This window comes from Kogia breviceps, chromosome 7 (assembly GCF_026419965.1).
Source record: "Kogia breviceps isolate mKogBre1 chromosome 7, mKogBre1 haplotype 1, whole genome shotgun sequence".
NCBI lineage: Eukaryota > Metazoa > Chordata > Mammalia > Artiodactyla > Physeteridae > Kogia > Kogia breviceps.
In genome coordinates this window covers 103,054,709-103,069,823 of record NC_081316.1, presented here as the reverse complement: position 1 = coordinate 103,069,823, position 15,115 = coordinate 103,054,709, and the positions used below count along the sequence as shown (strand labels likewise).

Genomic DNA, 15,115 nt, shown 5'->3' with positions numbered 1-15,115 from the left:
ACCCATTATAGCCGTCCAAGATTTGAGTGCAAGAAAAATGTAGTATTCTTGAAATATGTTCTCATATGTACTCGAGTCTAAAAGAGGGTAGTATTTCAATCACTTCTTGACTTAGATGAAAGCGAGAAGCAATGTTTACTGTTATTGTCGGTTAAACAACATGAAGTCAGGTTGGCTCTTAGAAACCTGTGGTCCTTGGCAGCTATACTAGGGCTCATCACACATTCTGCTAACCGAAGCCCTGTGAAAACCTGTCAGTTTCGGTGAAAATTTAATGCTTTCTTTTGAGCTTTTGGCTTTACACCCTCTTTTACCTTGTCACATTAATTGTGATTTTTGGAACATCAGTAAGTCAATGCTTGGTTGGCTTCCACAGCTCTCATGCCTCCAGCTACAAACAGTTCCTACTCACACAATACTTTTAGTAAATTTATAAAACACATTGACAAGTAACACCTCACCAGGCAAGATCTTTCCATATGTTTTGTTTCATCCAAGAAATTTAAAGCAATAGCCAAGTGAAACATTTTTCAAGGAAAATAATAACGCTGATAATAGTAGTAGATAACATTAATTGATCATGTACTATATGCCACACTCTGTGCTCTGAATTTAACATATATTATCTCAGTACTTATGACAACTCCAGGAAACTTTCTTGTTTCTTTTTAAATAATTTGCCGAAGGTCACCAGGCTAGTCAATGGTACAGCCAGGATTGAACCCAGGCACGTCTGACTCCAAGGAGCCCAGGAAATCCCTGATCCTGCTTCTTAGTCAGTGGACCCATTGTTTTGGGTCAGATCCTTTCTATTACTCTCTAGAACTCTCTTCCTGATGTTTTAAACTTTCAGTCCTCCCTGCACTCTTTCTAAATAGATAACCTGCCTTTCTACTTAACTGAGCTTGCTGATACCTTAAGAGCTCTCTGTCTCGTATTTGGGGTTTTTTCCCCCCCCCCCTCTTCAGCATCTCTTTTTCTCTCAGTGGAAGAGGTACCCTTCCCTTCTCCCTTCATTTCTTAGAGATGAATCTAAATCATTGGTATCTAGAAACCTTTCTGATTATGACTACTGGGGGAGGATGCTCCAGTAGAAGCCGGGGGTGCTGCTAAACCTCCTACAGTGTACAGGATAGTCCCCCCTAAACAAAAAGCTGTCTGGCCCAAAATGTCAATGATTTTGAGCTTAAGAAACCCTGATTTAGATGTCTTTCCTCACATGCCGAAGTTTCCTTACATCTTCCTTATCCGAGCCTAACCCCCAGGCACCTTCACTGACTTCTGCTCCCTGGCGACTCAGAATATGGTCCACAGACGAGCAGCATTCACATCACCTAGGAGTTTGTTAGAAATGTAGAAATTTGGGTGTGCTTTAGCCAGTTTGTACTTGTCCTGCATCCAGACTTTTTTGACAATTTATGAAGCACTTTAACATTTATTCTCATTGAATCCATATAGCAACCCTATGAAGTAAAATTTAGTGCGACTAGGAAGTAGAATTTGCAAAGTGACACAGCTGGTAAGTCATAAAACCAAAACCCTAGCACAGGTAGTTTTCTCCTAGGATATCAGTATTTTTTACTACAACCTCTAGATGAGTTTTGTTAGATGGGCAGGTCACAATATTTTACATTTAAAAATCATTTTTTCATTTTAGTAACAATTCCTGTATGCATTATTTCATTTCATAGTCACACCAGTGCTGTCAAGGCTTATGGTATACTTTATTTTCCAGATGTGGAAATTGATGCTCAAGAAAGTTGAAATTTGCCTTGAGGCTAATGTGTGCTAAGAATCTGGGCTACTTAGTGCTATTTCCACCATCAAGGCTTTATAATAAAAAGGGAGGTCAAAATACCAGACATTCAAAGCCAAATTAAAGATCTGCGTGAATAGATGCTGGCAGCTGCTGCGTGATGGTTGGTAGTCAGGTTAAACTTGAGATGTCCTAAACAAATATTTCCTTTTTCAATATTCCAGCCCAAGTTAGTACTTTCCTGGTGTCTTTTTTCTTCTTTTGTGTGTGTGTGTGTGTGTGTGTGTGTGTGTACGTGCGTGTGCGCGATTGTGCAAAACTTTCCCTTTTTATTCAGTTGAATAAATTCATATAATATAAAATTAACTATTTTAAAGTGTACATTTAGTATATTCACAGTATTGTACAACCACCACTTCTATCTAGTTCCAAAATATTTTTAACACCCCAAAAGAAAACCCACTAAGCTGTCACTCCCTATTCCCCCTCCCCCTGGCAACACCAATCTGCTTTCTGTCTCCACATTTACCTGTTCTGGATGTTTCATGTAAATGGAATTGTATAGTACGTGACCTTTTGTGTCTGGCTTCTTTCACTTAGTTTAATGTTTTTGAGGTTCATCCAAGTTATAGCATGTATCAGTACTTCATTCCTTTCAATAATGGCTAATATTCAACTCTTTTTATCTATTGTATCTTATCTGTTTTTCCATTGGTGGACATTTGAGTTGTTCCCACCTTTTGTTTTTTATGAATAGTCCTTCTGTGAACATTCACGTACGAATATTTTGAGTACCTGCTTCCAGTTCTTTTGGGTATATACCTAAAAGTAGAATTGCTGGATCATAGGGTAATTCTATGTTTAATGTTTTGAGGAACTGCCAAACTTTTCCACAGCAGCTGTACCATTTTACATTCCCACCAGCAACGCACAAGGGTTCCTCCACATCCTCCCCAAACACTTGTTATTGTCCATTTTTGCTTTTTTTAAAAAACATCTTTATTGGAGTATAATTGCTTTACAAGGGTGTGTTAGTTTCTGCTTATAACAAAGTGAATCAGCTGTACATATATATATATATCCCCATATCTCCTCCTTCTTGTGTCCCCCCACCCTCCCTATGCCCACCCCTCTAGGTGGTCACAAAGCACTGAGCTGATCTCCCTGTGGCTGCTTCCCACTAGCTATCTATTTTACATTTGGTAGTATATATAAGTCCATGCCACCCTCTCACTTCCTCATTTAGTTTTGATTTGCATTTTCCTAATGGCTAATGTTGTTAAGCATCTTTTCTTATGCTTATTGGCCATTTGTATCTCTTCTTTGGAGAAATGGCTGTTCAGGTCCTTTGCTCATTTTTGAATTGGGTTTGTTTGTCTTTGGTGGTTTGAATTGTAAGAATTTTAATGTAATCTGGATACTAGACCCTTATCAGATCTATGATTTGAAAATATTTTCTCGCATCCTGTAGGTTGTCATTTCACTTTCTTGATAATGTCCTTGGATGCACAAAAGTTTTTAATTTTGATGAAGTGCTACTTACCTATTTTTTCTTCTGTTGCTCGTGCTTTTGGTATAATATAAAAAGAATCCATTGCCAAATTCAAGATAATGAAGATTTACCATTTAACTTTCTTCTAAGAGTTTTATAGTTTTAGCTCTTATATTTAGGTTGTTAATCCATTTTGAGTAAGTTTCTGAATATTGTCTGAAGTAGGGGTCAAACTTTACTCTTTTAGAAATGGATATCTAGTTGTCCTAGCACCATTTTTGTTTGTGGGGTGTGTAAATTTAAGGTTTACATCAAGTTACTTTGGTAAATTTGTATATTATAATATGTTTGCTCCTGTAATGATATTTATCATATAACAACATACTTATAGTGCAATATTATTGTCTACGTTCAATAAACTGTACATTACATCTCTGTGACTATTTTAGTACTTGTTACAAGTTTGTACTCTTAAACACCATCAATGTTATCCCTACAGCACCCCCAGTACCATTGTTTGAAGAGAATATTTTTTCCCCATCAAATGGTTTTGACACCCTTGTCAAGAATCAGTTGACCACAGGGCTTCCCTGGTGGCGCAGTGGTTGAGAGTCTGCCTGCTGATGCAGGGGACATGGGTTCGTGCCCTGGTCCGGGAGGATCCCTCATGCTGCAGAGCGGCTGGGCCCGTGAGCCATGGCCGCTGAGCCTGCGCATCCGGAGCCTGCGCTCCGCAACGGGAGAGGCCACAACAGTGAGAGGCCTGCGTACCGCAAAAAAAAAAAAAAAAAAAAAAAAAAAAAAAGTCAGTTGATCATAGATGTATGGTTTTTTTCTGGACTCCCAATTCTTATTCTTTTGTCCATATGCCTGTCCTTATGCCAGTACTACACTGTCATGATTACTGTAGTTTTGTAGTAGGTTTTGAAATCTTAAAGTGTGAGTCCTCTAACTTTGTTCTTTTTCAGTATTGTTTTGGCTATTCAGGGTCCATTGAAATTCCATATGAATTTGAGGATCAGCTTTTCCATTTCTGCAAAAAAGGTCATTGGAATTTTGATAGGGATTACACTGAATTTGTAGATCACTTTGGGTAGTATTGATATCTTAACAATATTAAATCTTTGTGATGATTAGTTTTATCATCTAGACCAGGAGATGCCTAGACATTTAGTCAAACATTATTCTGGGTATGTCTTCGAGGGTGCTTCTGGATGAGATTAGCATTTGAATTGGTAGACTGAGTAAAGCTGATTGCCCTCCCTAGTGTCTGTGGGCCTTACCCCTTCAGTTGAAAACCTGAGTAGAACATAAAGGCTGAGTAAGAGGAAACTTTACCTACCTAACTGGGTGCAGGTCTTCTCCTGCCCTCAGACTGGAACTTATATCATCGGCTCTCCTGGTTTTCAGGTTTTCCAGATCTGACTGGAATGACACCTTTGGCTGGTTCTCCAACTTGCCAGCTGCAGATCCTGGGACTTCTCAGCCTCTATAATCCCAAGAGCCAATTTCTAATAATAAATTTCTTAATTCACACGCACAGGAAACTAGGAATACAGGGTCTCTTCACATGCTGACACACACATGTGCCCTATTGGTTCTGTTTTTCTGGAGAACCCTGACTGATACAGTCTTCCAGTCCATGAACTTGGATGTTTTCCCATTTATTAAGGTTTCCTTTAAGTTTTTTCTCAGTGTTACGTAGTTTTTAGTGTACAAGTCTTTCACCTTGGTTAAATTTATTCCTAGGTATTTTATGCTTTTGGATATTATTGTAAGTGTAATTGTTTTCTAAATTTCCTTTTCAGATTGTTCATTGCTGCTATATAGAAACACAACTGATTTTTGCCTGTTGATCCGGTACTCTGCAACTTTGCTGAATTTATTTATTAGCTCTAGTGACTTTTTTGTGGATTCTCTGGGATTTTGTATATCATGTCATCTGTGAATAGAGATAGTTTTACTTTTTCCTTTCCAGCGTGGGTGCCTTTTATTTATTTTTCTTGCCTAATTGCTCTGGCTAGAACTTCTAGTATAATGTTGAATAACATTGGTGAAAGTGGGCTTCTTTGTATTCATACTGATTTTAGGGGGAACTCTTTCAGTCTTTCACCATTGTGAATGATGTTAACTGTGAGTTTTTTTAATAAAGGCTTGTTATCATGTTGAGGAAATGACTTTCTCTTCCTAGTTTCCTGATTGTTTTTATCATCAAAGGGTGTTGGATTTTTTCTGCATCGACCGAGATAACTGTGTTTTTATCCCCTTCATTCTGTTAGTGTGGCATGTTACATTGGTTGGTTTTTACTGGTTTCACGTCTTCGTCAATCACGTTCTCTTAGGCATCCATTTTCAAATATTTGGCTAAGCTTTTATCTCTTCATTCTTTGAGATGCGCAGAGTATACTCTACTTTTCCATTTCTCCTGCCAGCTTCCTACCTCTCTCATCACACTTGGTTTATTCAGTAGCCCTGTAACTCATGGTTAAGCTTTCTTTCCCTAGTCTCATCCCACTTTAAACTAGTTGTTGACATGTGCTAGATGAATTCCCTTAAAGTACCTTTTTTACCCCTCATATTTCTTCCCTGCTGAGGAACCTGTAATAATTTTTCAGTGTCCATTAGATCAAATCTAAACTCATCCTGACATTTAGAACCCTTCATAATCCAGTCCCGCATCACCTCTCTGGTCCCTGTTATTTATCAAAAATGGAAACTACACACTGAGGCCCATCTAATAATAACTTAAAATTTTACTGTTAGATTTCTAAAACTATAACCATGTAAACTTGATTTCTTATATCTTTTCCCATATTTTCTTAGTTTCTCAATAAACCTTAGCAGTAGATTGCTGAATGGCATTTTCTTTAATTTTTGAAGATACATTTCATAAGACCTTATTGTAACAGTTTCCTGGCCTCATTTCTTATATTTAGTTGGGGCACATATGTATTTAAAAAAATGAAAAAAATATTGTCTTAATGTATTCAAAAGTAAGAAAAAACAAGGTGCAGGACATGATGTATAGTATGAAAGAATATATTTGAGTGCATAGACCATTTCTGGAAAGATATGTCAGAAACTATTAATAGTGGCTACTCTTGGGAAATGGGACTGGATGGGAGGAAGAGGGAAATTTCCCTTTCATTTTATGTCTTTTTGTGCTGTTAGAATTTCCTAAAAGAGATGAAAAAATTTGAATAAATAATAATTAGTTCTTTTTTTTCTTTTAATTTTAGTTTAAACCCCTCTATACCATTTAGAATTGGCTAACTTTTAAAAATTTTTAATGCTTTTTAAAAACTTTAAGCCAGTTGATTAACTGAAACAGTGATTTTTATCACGTACCTAATTTTTGCACCATTAAAATAAATTATTTGTCTTCCTTGGTGGCACAGTGGTTGAGAGTCCGCCTGCCGATGCTGGGGACACGGGTTCGTGCCCCAGTCCAGGAAGATCCCACATGCCGCGGAGCGGCTGGGCCCGTGAGCCATGGCCGCTGAGCCTGCGCGTCTGGAGCCTGTGCTCCGCAACGGGAGAGGCCACAACAATGAGAGGCCCGCGTACCGCAAAAAAAGAAAAGTTATCAAGTAGCCCATTTCGGGAGATTTAGTTTCATCCACTAAAAAAATGCTGTTTGTCAATTGTAGAGTCATAAGGCACTTTAGATTTCTACGTTATGAGTAAATTGGACCAACATGGAGTTGCTGCTGGGAGAAAAACTGAAAAAATACCAGGGCTTTTGTGAACTTGTTCCTTGTTTCGTGGAAGTTGGAAAGGTCAGTGGCAGTCTCAGACTGTGTTGTTAAGACCCTGTTGTATAGGTTGGGTTTCTGGAGTTGCTGCTGTATATTTTCTTTGACTCCTAAAGTTATTCCTTTGGTTTCCTTGGGTATTTAAATTTTATTTTATTTATTTTTTTATTTTTTATTTTTATTTTTTTTGCGGTATGCGGGCCTCTCACTGTTGTGGCCTCTCCCATTGCGGAGCACAGGCTCCGGACGCGCAGGCCTAGCGGCCATGGCTCACGGGCTTAGTTACTCCACGGCATGTGGGATCTTCCCGGACCAGGGCACGAACTCGTGTCTCCTGCATCTGCAGGCGGATTCTCAACCACTGCGCCACCAGGGAAGCCCTAAATTTTATTTTAAAATTAGAAAACCAGATCTTTAACTTTGGAGGGAATTTTATTAGGCACACCTTGGTAGTTCTTTGGAGTAAAGTAACATTTATCAATTATGTACTTAGTTTTATTTTATTTTTTTTTTTGCGGTACACGGGCTTCTCACTGTTGTCGCCTCTCTCGTTGCGGAGCACAGGCTCCGGACGTGCAGGCTCAGCGGCCGTGGCTCACGGGCCCAGCCGCTCCGCGGCATGTGGGATCCTCCCAGACCGGGACACGAACCCGTGTCCCCTGCATCAGCAGGCGGACTCTCAACCACTGCGCCACCAGGGAAGCCCTATGTACTTAGTTTTAGATTTAGAAATGGCTTCGTAAAAATAGACAATTGAGATCAGGAAATGTGTGCATGAGAATGATGAAAATAGCATCCCTGTTTGAAGGACTAGAATAATCTAGAAAGCACCTCATCACAGTGCTAAACTGCGTATTTGAAGATTGTGAGATTAGTAATCTCACTAATTTGCTGATCAAAGAGTTTTAATTTAGTTGCAGTAAGATTAGGACTATAAAACTTCATAGTTTAATGTTTTACTGGATGACTAATCCTGTTTATTGCTTACTGTAAGGTGAGTTATTGTCTTTGCTTTAAGAAAACCTCAGTCCTGAGAAGTTTTGCACTAAAACCACGGAGTAGTTGAGGTCGGAAAGCTTGAGTTCCTTCTTTCTAGAGATTTGTGTGTGCCTGTCTTTTTTCACTGCCTCTGGGCAAGAAAAGAGAGTACTCTTTGTTTTATGAAAATAATGTGTATTTAGCTAGGGAAATGCAAACATGTTGGCTCTTGCCCGTTATTTGACTTCATTATGACTGGAGCACAGGCTTTGTCTTGTCTCATGTTGGGTGTGTACTTTATATGTAGCATCATAGTTAGGGTGAAGTTAATATTTAAATCAGCTTCCTGTGAAGTTCCAGAAGAAACCGTGAGTTAGTAATACAGTAGGATCCTAATGAGCTTAGCTTGTCTGTTGTGGTAAAATTAACATGTCATATATAGCACTGATCAGGATTTGCGTTGTCTGTGTGAGAATTTAGGTTTACCTAAATATTTGTAAGCCTGACTCATGTCATAGCAGTTGTTTATGTGTATCACTAGCATAGCTTAATCCTTGTGAAACTTGTTATTCAGACTCTTCATAGTTATTTTTGATTAATCTTTTAATTCAAGACACTTGATGACAAAATAGGTTTCGTAAACCTTAGTTTTCTAATTTGCACAATGAAGATAATGATTCTTAACTTTTTTAGGGTTGTTCCAAGGATTACATGTGTGTGTGAGGCACCTAAGGTTCGTGACAGAAAGGCGTTCAGTAAGTGTTAGTGACAATTGTTAATAGCACTGCCCTATGGCTAATTCAAATCAGGTAGTGTGTTGTGTGATTCTTGCCTTTACAGAGGCAGGAATTTCACTTAAAACAGTTAGGAAACCACATGGTGAGAAATACCAGGTAAAGCCAGTAAGTCCTGTTCCTTCGCAGGCTCATTCGTTCCCTCAGCACGGGAGGGGGAGAGAATAGTAAGGGACCAGAGTTCTTGAAGGAGGTAAGATGAATATAACGTCCTTCTTAACACTGTACAAAATGATTTTATGTAGCTGTCATCTCTGCCCAATAGCTTTTAAAAAAGGGAAACTAAGAGTTTATTTTCCTTTCCTGAGTGTATTATTCTAGATGTGTTATTAATGTCCATTGCTACCTGTTACAAAGTGGAGACAGAGGAGTGGGACTTTAACCCACAGCCAAATGTAATGGTTAGTCATTTCAATACCATTTCAATATCATATTTCATTGATTAGCATTTATTTGGCATTCTGAGATCTCTGAAATTGAGATGGTCCTTACATTTACTATCGTCCAAGGAGCACATGTGGTGTAGTCATCGTAGTCTGCACATGTGTGGGCTTAGTCATAGCTGTTCCTGCCGTCATGGCAGTCGGGTTATATGCACTCTTGGTACCGCACGGTTAGTTTACTTGCCATTTAAAAGGGCTTTAAAAAGATCGAAAAAACCATGAAGAAAGGCATAGAAATAGAACAGCAGGGTACATATTTGATTTCATGTGAAGTAAAATATTTGTCATTGGAGGAATGATTGCAGTTTCAAATTTTCTTGCAAAGCTACAATCAAGTGCATTATGGGACCTCAGAAAGGAAGATACTGTAGGTGTTTTAAGCTTTTTTCTGTTGTTGCTGAGAAATATGCCAAAGAATTATCTATTGCATGCCAGGCAGTGCACCTGGAAGTAGGGTGAATTGCTCTATTTCTCAACATAAATGACACATTTTGGAGCTACAAGAAGCTGATGTGACCAATTCATGTGTCTCCTAGGACTGTCATGAAGGACTTCGTCACACTTCACTGTCATGAAGGCATTTAAGTGGCAGCCGTTTTTGTCTTTGGTGGTGCATAAAATAATGGTGCTTTTTATAACTGATGGCACCTTAGATTCCATCCATTGTAGTGTTTACCTCTCTACTTCCTGATGATAGCTTATTTGGAACTGATTGTACTACTTAGTAATCAAAATTGTGATTATATAAGGGCAGCTAAAATAAAAATAGGAAACTTGTTAAGATGCAGAGATCAAGGTCAAAATATAAGAATAAAATGTTTGCATTGTTTTGCATTAAATAGGTATTCTTGCCTGTTTTCTTTGTCTTCTCAGATACAGCATGGCATAGAGGTTAGAGTGCAGACTCTGGAGTCAGGCAGCCTGGGGTCAAATCCCAGCTCCACCCCTTACTAGCAGTAACTTTGTGTAAGTTACTTAACCTCTCTATGCCTCAGTTTTCTGTCAATGGGTGCAATGTCTATCTCACAGGTTTGTTATGAGGGTTAAATGAGTTAATACATATGAAGTGTTTTGAACAGCACCTGGCTAAAAGTAAGCAGTGGGTGTGAGCTATATATTAACTGGGATTGTCTTCTGTGACTCCTGCATCAGTTGGTACACAGAGTAATTTGAGGTGAAGATGTGATTGTCTATCCCACTCTTACCTTCTTGGTTCCAGTTCAGGGCTGTTATGCTACCCAGGGCTGATATGCTACCCATTTCCTCTTCCTTTTTATTCCACCCTTTTTTGGGTACATTGATTTGGATTTTTTAGAAAATTGGTTATGATTGACCTATGTAGATTCACACACTTTTACCCAATATGATCAATGGAATTAGAATTTGTTTGGAAACAAACTTTTTAATACTTTATTTTTCTAAAAATCATATGCTGTGTTTTCGGTGTTTTCCAAGGTTAAATCTGGATACCTCTTGGTATGAGAGTCACTCTAGCAGTGCCCAGGCGGTGACTGCCTTTGACAGACTCACAGCCTCCAGGACTGCTGGGCTCAGCAGGATAGGGTTCCATTTCTAGCCTATGACGATGACCTGTGATGAGAACAGAAAGACTGTTGATGCTTTTCCAAGGACTGTACAGGGGTGTTTCAGTTCGTTATTTCTAGTGGTGTGCTGCTTGAGTGTTGCATTGGGCCCTCAGCTGTTGAAGAACAGAGGATACTGTTTCTGTTACAGCTGGCAGGGAACTAGACTGTCTCTTGGAGACATAGGACTAACTGAAAGACAGTTAATGGTCAAGCATCAAGTATTGAATCGGGGCTTCATTCTAGGACAATGTTAAGAATAAATTAGATTTCTTCTCGCTGGATTAAATTTGAGCTATTTCGTTTTCAGTATTCATCTGTAAGATCACTGTGTCTTCACTTGGGCCAGCCAATTGTTTAAATTGTTTAAAAGCTTACTTGTAAATAGGTGTTTTGTGTTAACTTGTCTGTGTTAACTTGTCAGTTGAAGACTTTAAGGCTGAAAAGGGGTTATGAACTGATCTTGTAGGTGGAAGTTAATAAGAAAGGTTTTTCCATGATTCAGATTAATGAAGAGAAAACATTCCATACTTTATTCCCTCTGCAATTGTATTTATAATTCAGAAAATTCTAGCTTTATCTATACTTTTTTTTTGAGCAATCAAACCTAAAGTTTCAAATATGACATTGGTGGTAGCATTTGTTAATTACACGATTGGAAACTTAATGTCAGTGAAAAATGACACACACAAATGGCATGTGCAGTGAAGCTTAAAATAGCACATCTTCACATCCATGCAAATTCCCCGGACTCCTTATAATGACCTACTTATGTACTGCTCACAGAGAGAAACCTGAGGCACTTGAGGCGTCCATTAAGGCTAGAATATTACATTTAAATGTTTTATGTATTTGTAGTTTTGCTGTTTACTCATGTTTCATCCACAAATGCCAAAAGCATTTTCCATGATTAAAAGAGCAGTACACTTGGCATTTCAGAATGTGTCTGACATTCAAGTACCTTGTTCCTTGGAGCTTGTTGGTTTTTTAAAGTAAACAATGCAAGTCTCAAGCATGTTTACCCAAGATGCTGTTCTTTAAATGTATCCAGGTTTACTTTCCGATTGACACATGTCTGTGTTCTTTCTGTTTCTCAAATATAGAGCTGCCAAATGCTGTTAAATCAACTGAGGGAGATCACAGGCATTCAGGACCCTTCTTTTCTTCATGAAGCTCTGAAGGTTAGTCCCAAGGCCTCTATTCAACAGGTTTTAAAACTGTTGTTCGTATCATAGTTATGTCAGTTCAAGATATATTTATGCCAAAATGAAAGTGCATATGTATAGGACAGAAGTTCTAAAGGTCAAATGACCCAGTATCTTCAACATGTGAATTATAAGAGCAGGAAAAAGTTGAGGAGGGGAGAGACTCACAGTGCCGGGGAAACCTACAGAGATTTAAGGTACCTATCAACTAACTGCACTATATGGACCTTTTGTGGATCCTGATTTGAACTAAACAGTATTTGAGTCATGGATATTTGAACTGGTTATTTGTGTGAGGATAGCATTTGGGTTATATTTTTTTAAAAAGATAACATTCTGAAATGTTGACTGATGAAATGATAAGACACTTAGAATTTGCTTCAGAGTATCTGGGGGAGGGGAGACAGAATAGGTAAAATAAGATTGACAAGGGCTCGGTAATTCTCGAAGCTGAGTGATGGGCACATGGGGTTCAATTATACATTCCCTCTCCTGTTGTGTATGTTAGAATTTTTTCCTAAGAAAAGTTTAAAAAGTTAAAATGAAACAGAAGTATGGTCATCACTGCGGAATATGATAACTGTTTGGCACCTTTACTGAAGGGGCTGACTTCATTTAGAATCTCTGTGTTAATCGCCAGCCCCCTTTTTGATACATCATGCCTTAGCTGTTCTGTGAAATTAGGCAGCATAGTATCCAAAGCAGTGAGATTTCATTCTTGTTTTCATGTTGTGGGAGAGCATGGCAACTCCCTTCCTGTAACTAGGAGTTTAATAGCAGTGCTTTAAGCATAATAGACCTACTATTCTCCACTGTACTGTTTCCTCCATTATACCCTAGAATTATGCCTAGACTTATTCAGTATGTCCCCAGGGTAGTAAGAGTTAAAACCCCCAAACTAACTTGCTGCTTATTTTAAATGCTGTGATGCTTTACTTTTGAAATTTCTATTTTTTTCCTCTCCTCAGGCCAGTAATGGTGACATCACCCAAGCAGTCAGCCTTCTCACTGATGAAAGAGTTAAAGAGCCCAGCCAGGAGACTGCTGCTACAGAACCATCTGAAGTAGCGGGCAGTGCTGCCAACAAAGAAGAATTAGCAAGTAGGTATATCCTGGCTTGGTCCCACTCTGAACTAGCGGAGAGTAAGAGATGAGTTTACGTGAGTGTCCTTTCCATCACATCAACCCTTCGGAAATAGTAGTAATAATGGCTAATTACTGAGCCATTACTAGGCGCCAGGCACAATTCTCAGCACTTAAATGGTTCCATTCATTCAGCACTTATTTAATGAACCCCTATTATGTGCCAAGCACTCTTTTAGGCACTGGAGATGAACAAAAGAAACAGGAATTGCTGCCCTGTGAGAGATGAGGCCATTGAGGGAACAAATGGGAGGCAGATCTTGCAGAGCCTTCATAGCTGCTTGGCATTTACTCTGACTTTAGAGGACTAGCCATTGGAGAGTTTGGTGCAGAGGAATGCTGTAAACTGGTTTCCTTTGGCTAAAGATCATTCTGGCTGCTCTGTTGAGAACAGAAAGTGTGGGAGGGAGTAGCGAGCATGGGGCAGAGCAGGGAGCCCAGGACGACTCAGGAAGCTATTGCAGATGAAGGCGGTGTGGGCCAGAATGCAGTGGTGGAAGGGTGACAAGTGCTTGCTCTACAGGATTTGCTTACAGAGGATCTGAGGGTTGTGAAAGAAAGAGAGGGGTTAAAGAGGACTCCAGGTTTGTTTCCTAAGGAGCTGAAAGATGGAGTTGCACTTAACTGACATGGAAATAATTGCAGATGGAGCAGATTTGAGGTGGAAAATGAGGAGATCGGTTTTGGCAATGTTAAGTTTGAGATGCCTGTTAGACACCCAGGTGGAGTATCAAAAAGGCAGTGGAGGTCCAAGTGCGCAGTTCAAGGGAGAGATCTGGGCTGGAGTTGGATAAAACTTGGAATCATAAACCTGTAAATGGTACTTAAAGTTATGAGAAGGGATGAGCTCTCCAAGGGAGTGGGTACAGAAAACAGAAAAGGTTCAGTGACTCAGCAGTAGATCTTCCAGTGTTGAGATGTCTGGGCGCGGGGCAGGGTGGGGGTGGGAGTACGTGAAGAGCATACAGGGGAGGAGGAGGAAGACCAGGAGAGTGGTACTCGGGAGGCCAAAGAGGCTTCCAGGAGGAGGGATCTCTCAGCTGCACAAGATGGTGTTAATGGATATTTGAGCTGTTTGCAGTTTTGAGCTCTTCTGAATAATGCTGCTGTGAATATTCTTGTATATGTCTTTTGGTGCACGTAGTGGCTTTTTCAATCCACATTTTTCTTTTCTAGATGCGTCCATGTTGGTTGTACCTGTAGTTATTTCTTTTGACTGCTGTGTAGTATTTCTTGGTCTGAATATACAACAGAATTGATATATTTGTTGATTGACTTTGGGGTTGTTTTGAATTTTTTTGCTGTTGTAAACAAGGCTGCTGTGAGCTATTTTGATTTATGTTTCTTGTGCATGTATGCAAGAGTTTCTTTAGTGTATATGCCTAGCAGTGTAATTGGTGAATATTACGATGTGCTCATCTTCAACTTAGTAGCTATTATTAGTGAGATTATTTTCCAAAGTGATTTTAAAAAAATATTTATTTATTTGGTTGTGCCGTGTCTTAGTCGCGGCATGTAGGCTCTTTAGTTGCAGCCCGTGGGCTCCTTTAGTTGCGGAAGGTGGGCTCCTTAGTTGTGGCATGCGAACTCTTAGTTGCAGCATGCACGTGGGATCTATTTCCCTGGCCAGGGATCGAACCTGGGCCCCCTGCATTGGGAGTGCGGAGTCTTAACCACTGTGCCACCAGGGAAGTCTCCAAAGTGATTTTTTTTACATATTTATACTCCCACTAACAGGGTTTGAGAGTAACTCTTCCTCTCAAATGTGTTAGATTGTAAAATTGTTGCTTGTCTTTTTGATATGAAATGATAATCTTGTTTTTAATTAGAATTTAAAAAAATTAAATAGTGAGATTGAGCATCTTTTCCCTTTTGACCATTCATGTTTCCTTATGTGAAATTTCTTTTCGTGTCTTCTGCTGGTTTTTCTGTTTGTTTGCCTCTTTTTATTGATTCTTGATCTTCT

General features: G+C 39.2%; 1 protein-coding gene across 13 annotated transcripts in view; it reads left to right on the top strand.

The window, feature by feature from the left end:
• The window catches only part of USP28 (ubiquitin specific peptidase 28), a 55,543-nt gene that overhangs the window by 2,196 nt on the left and 38,232 nt on the right, over positions 1 to 15,115 (top strand). For 10 of the 13 annotated variants that reach the window (XR_010841439.1, XM_059068217.2, XM_067038947.1 and 7 more), the window contains exons 2-3: positions 11,905 to 11,982; positions 12,975 to 13,107. Coding sequence is in view for 12 of the 13 variants with exons in the window: in XM_059068217.2 (XP_058924200.1) it covers positions 11,905 to 11,982; positions 12,975 to 13,107 (211 nt within the window). In the remaining variant the exon portion in view is untranslated. Of the gene's footprint in view, positions 1 to 10,091; positions 10,185 to 11,904; positions 11,983 to 12,974; positions 13,108 to 15,115 lie in introns of all 13 variants that reach the window. The other 3 variants (XM_067038945.1, XM_067038950.1, XM_059068220.2) reach the window with 1 other exon arrangement.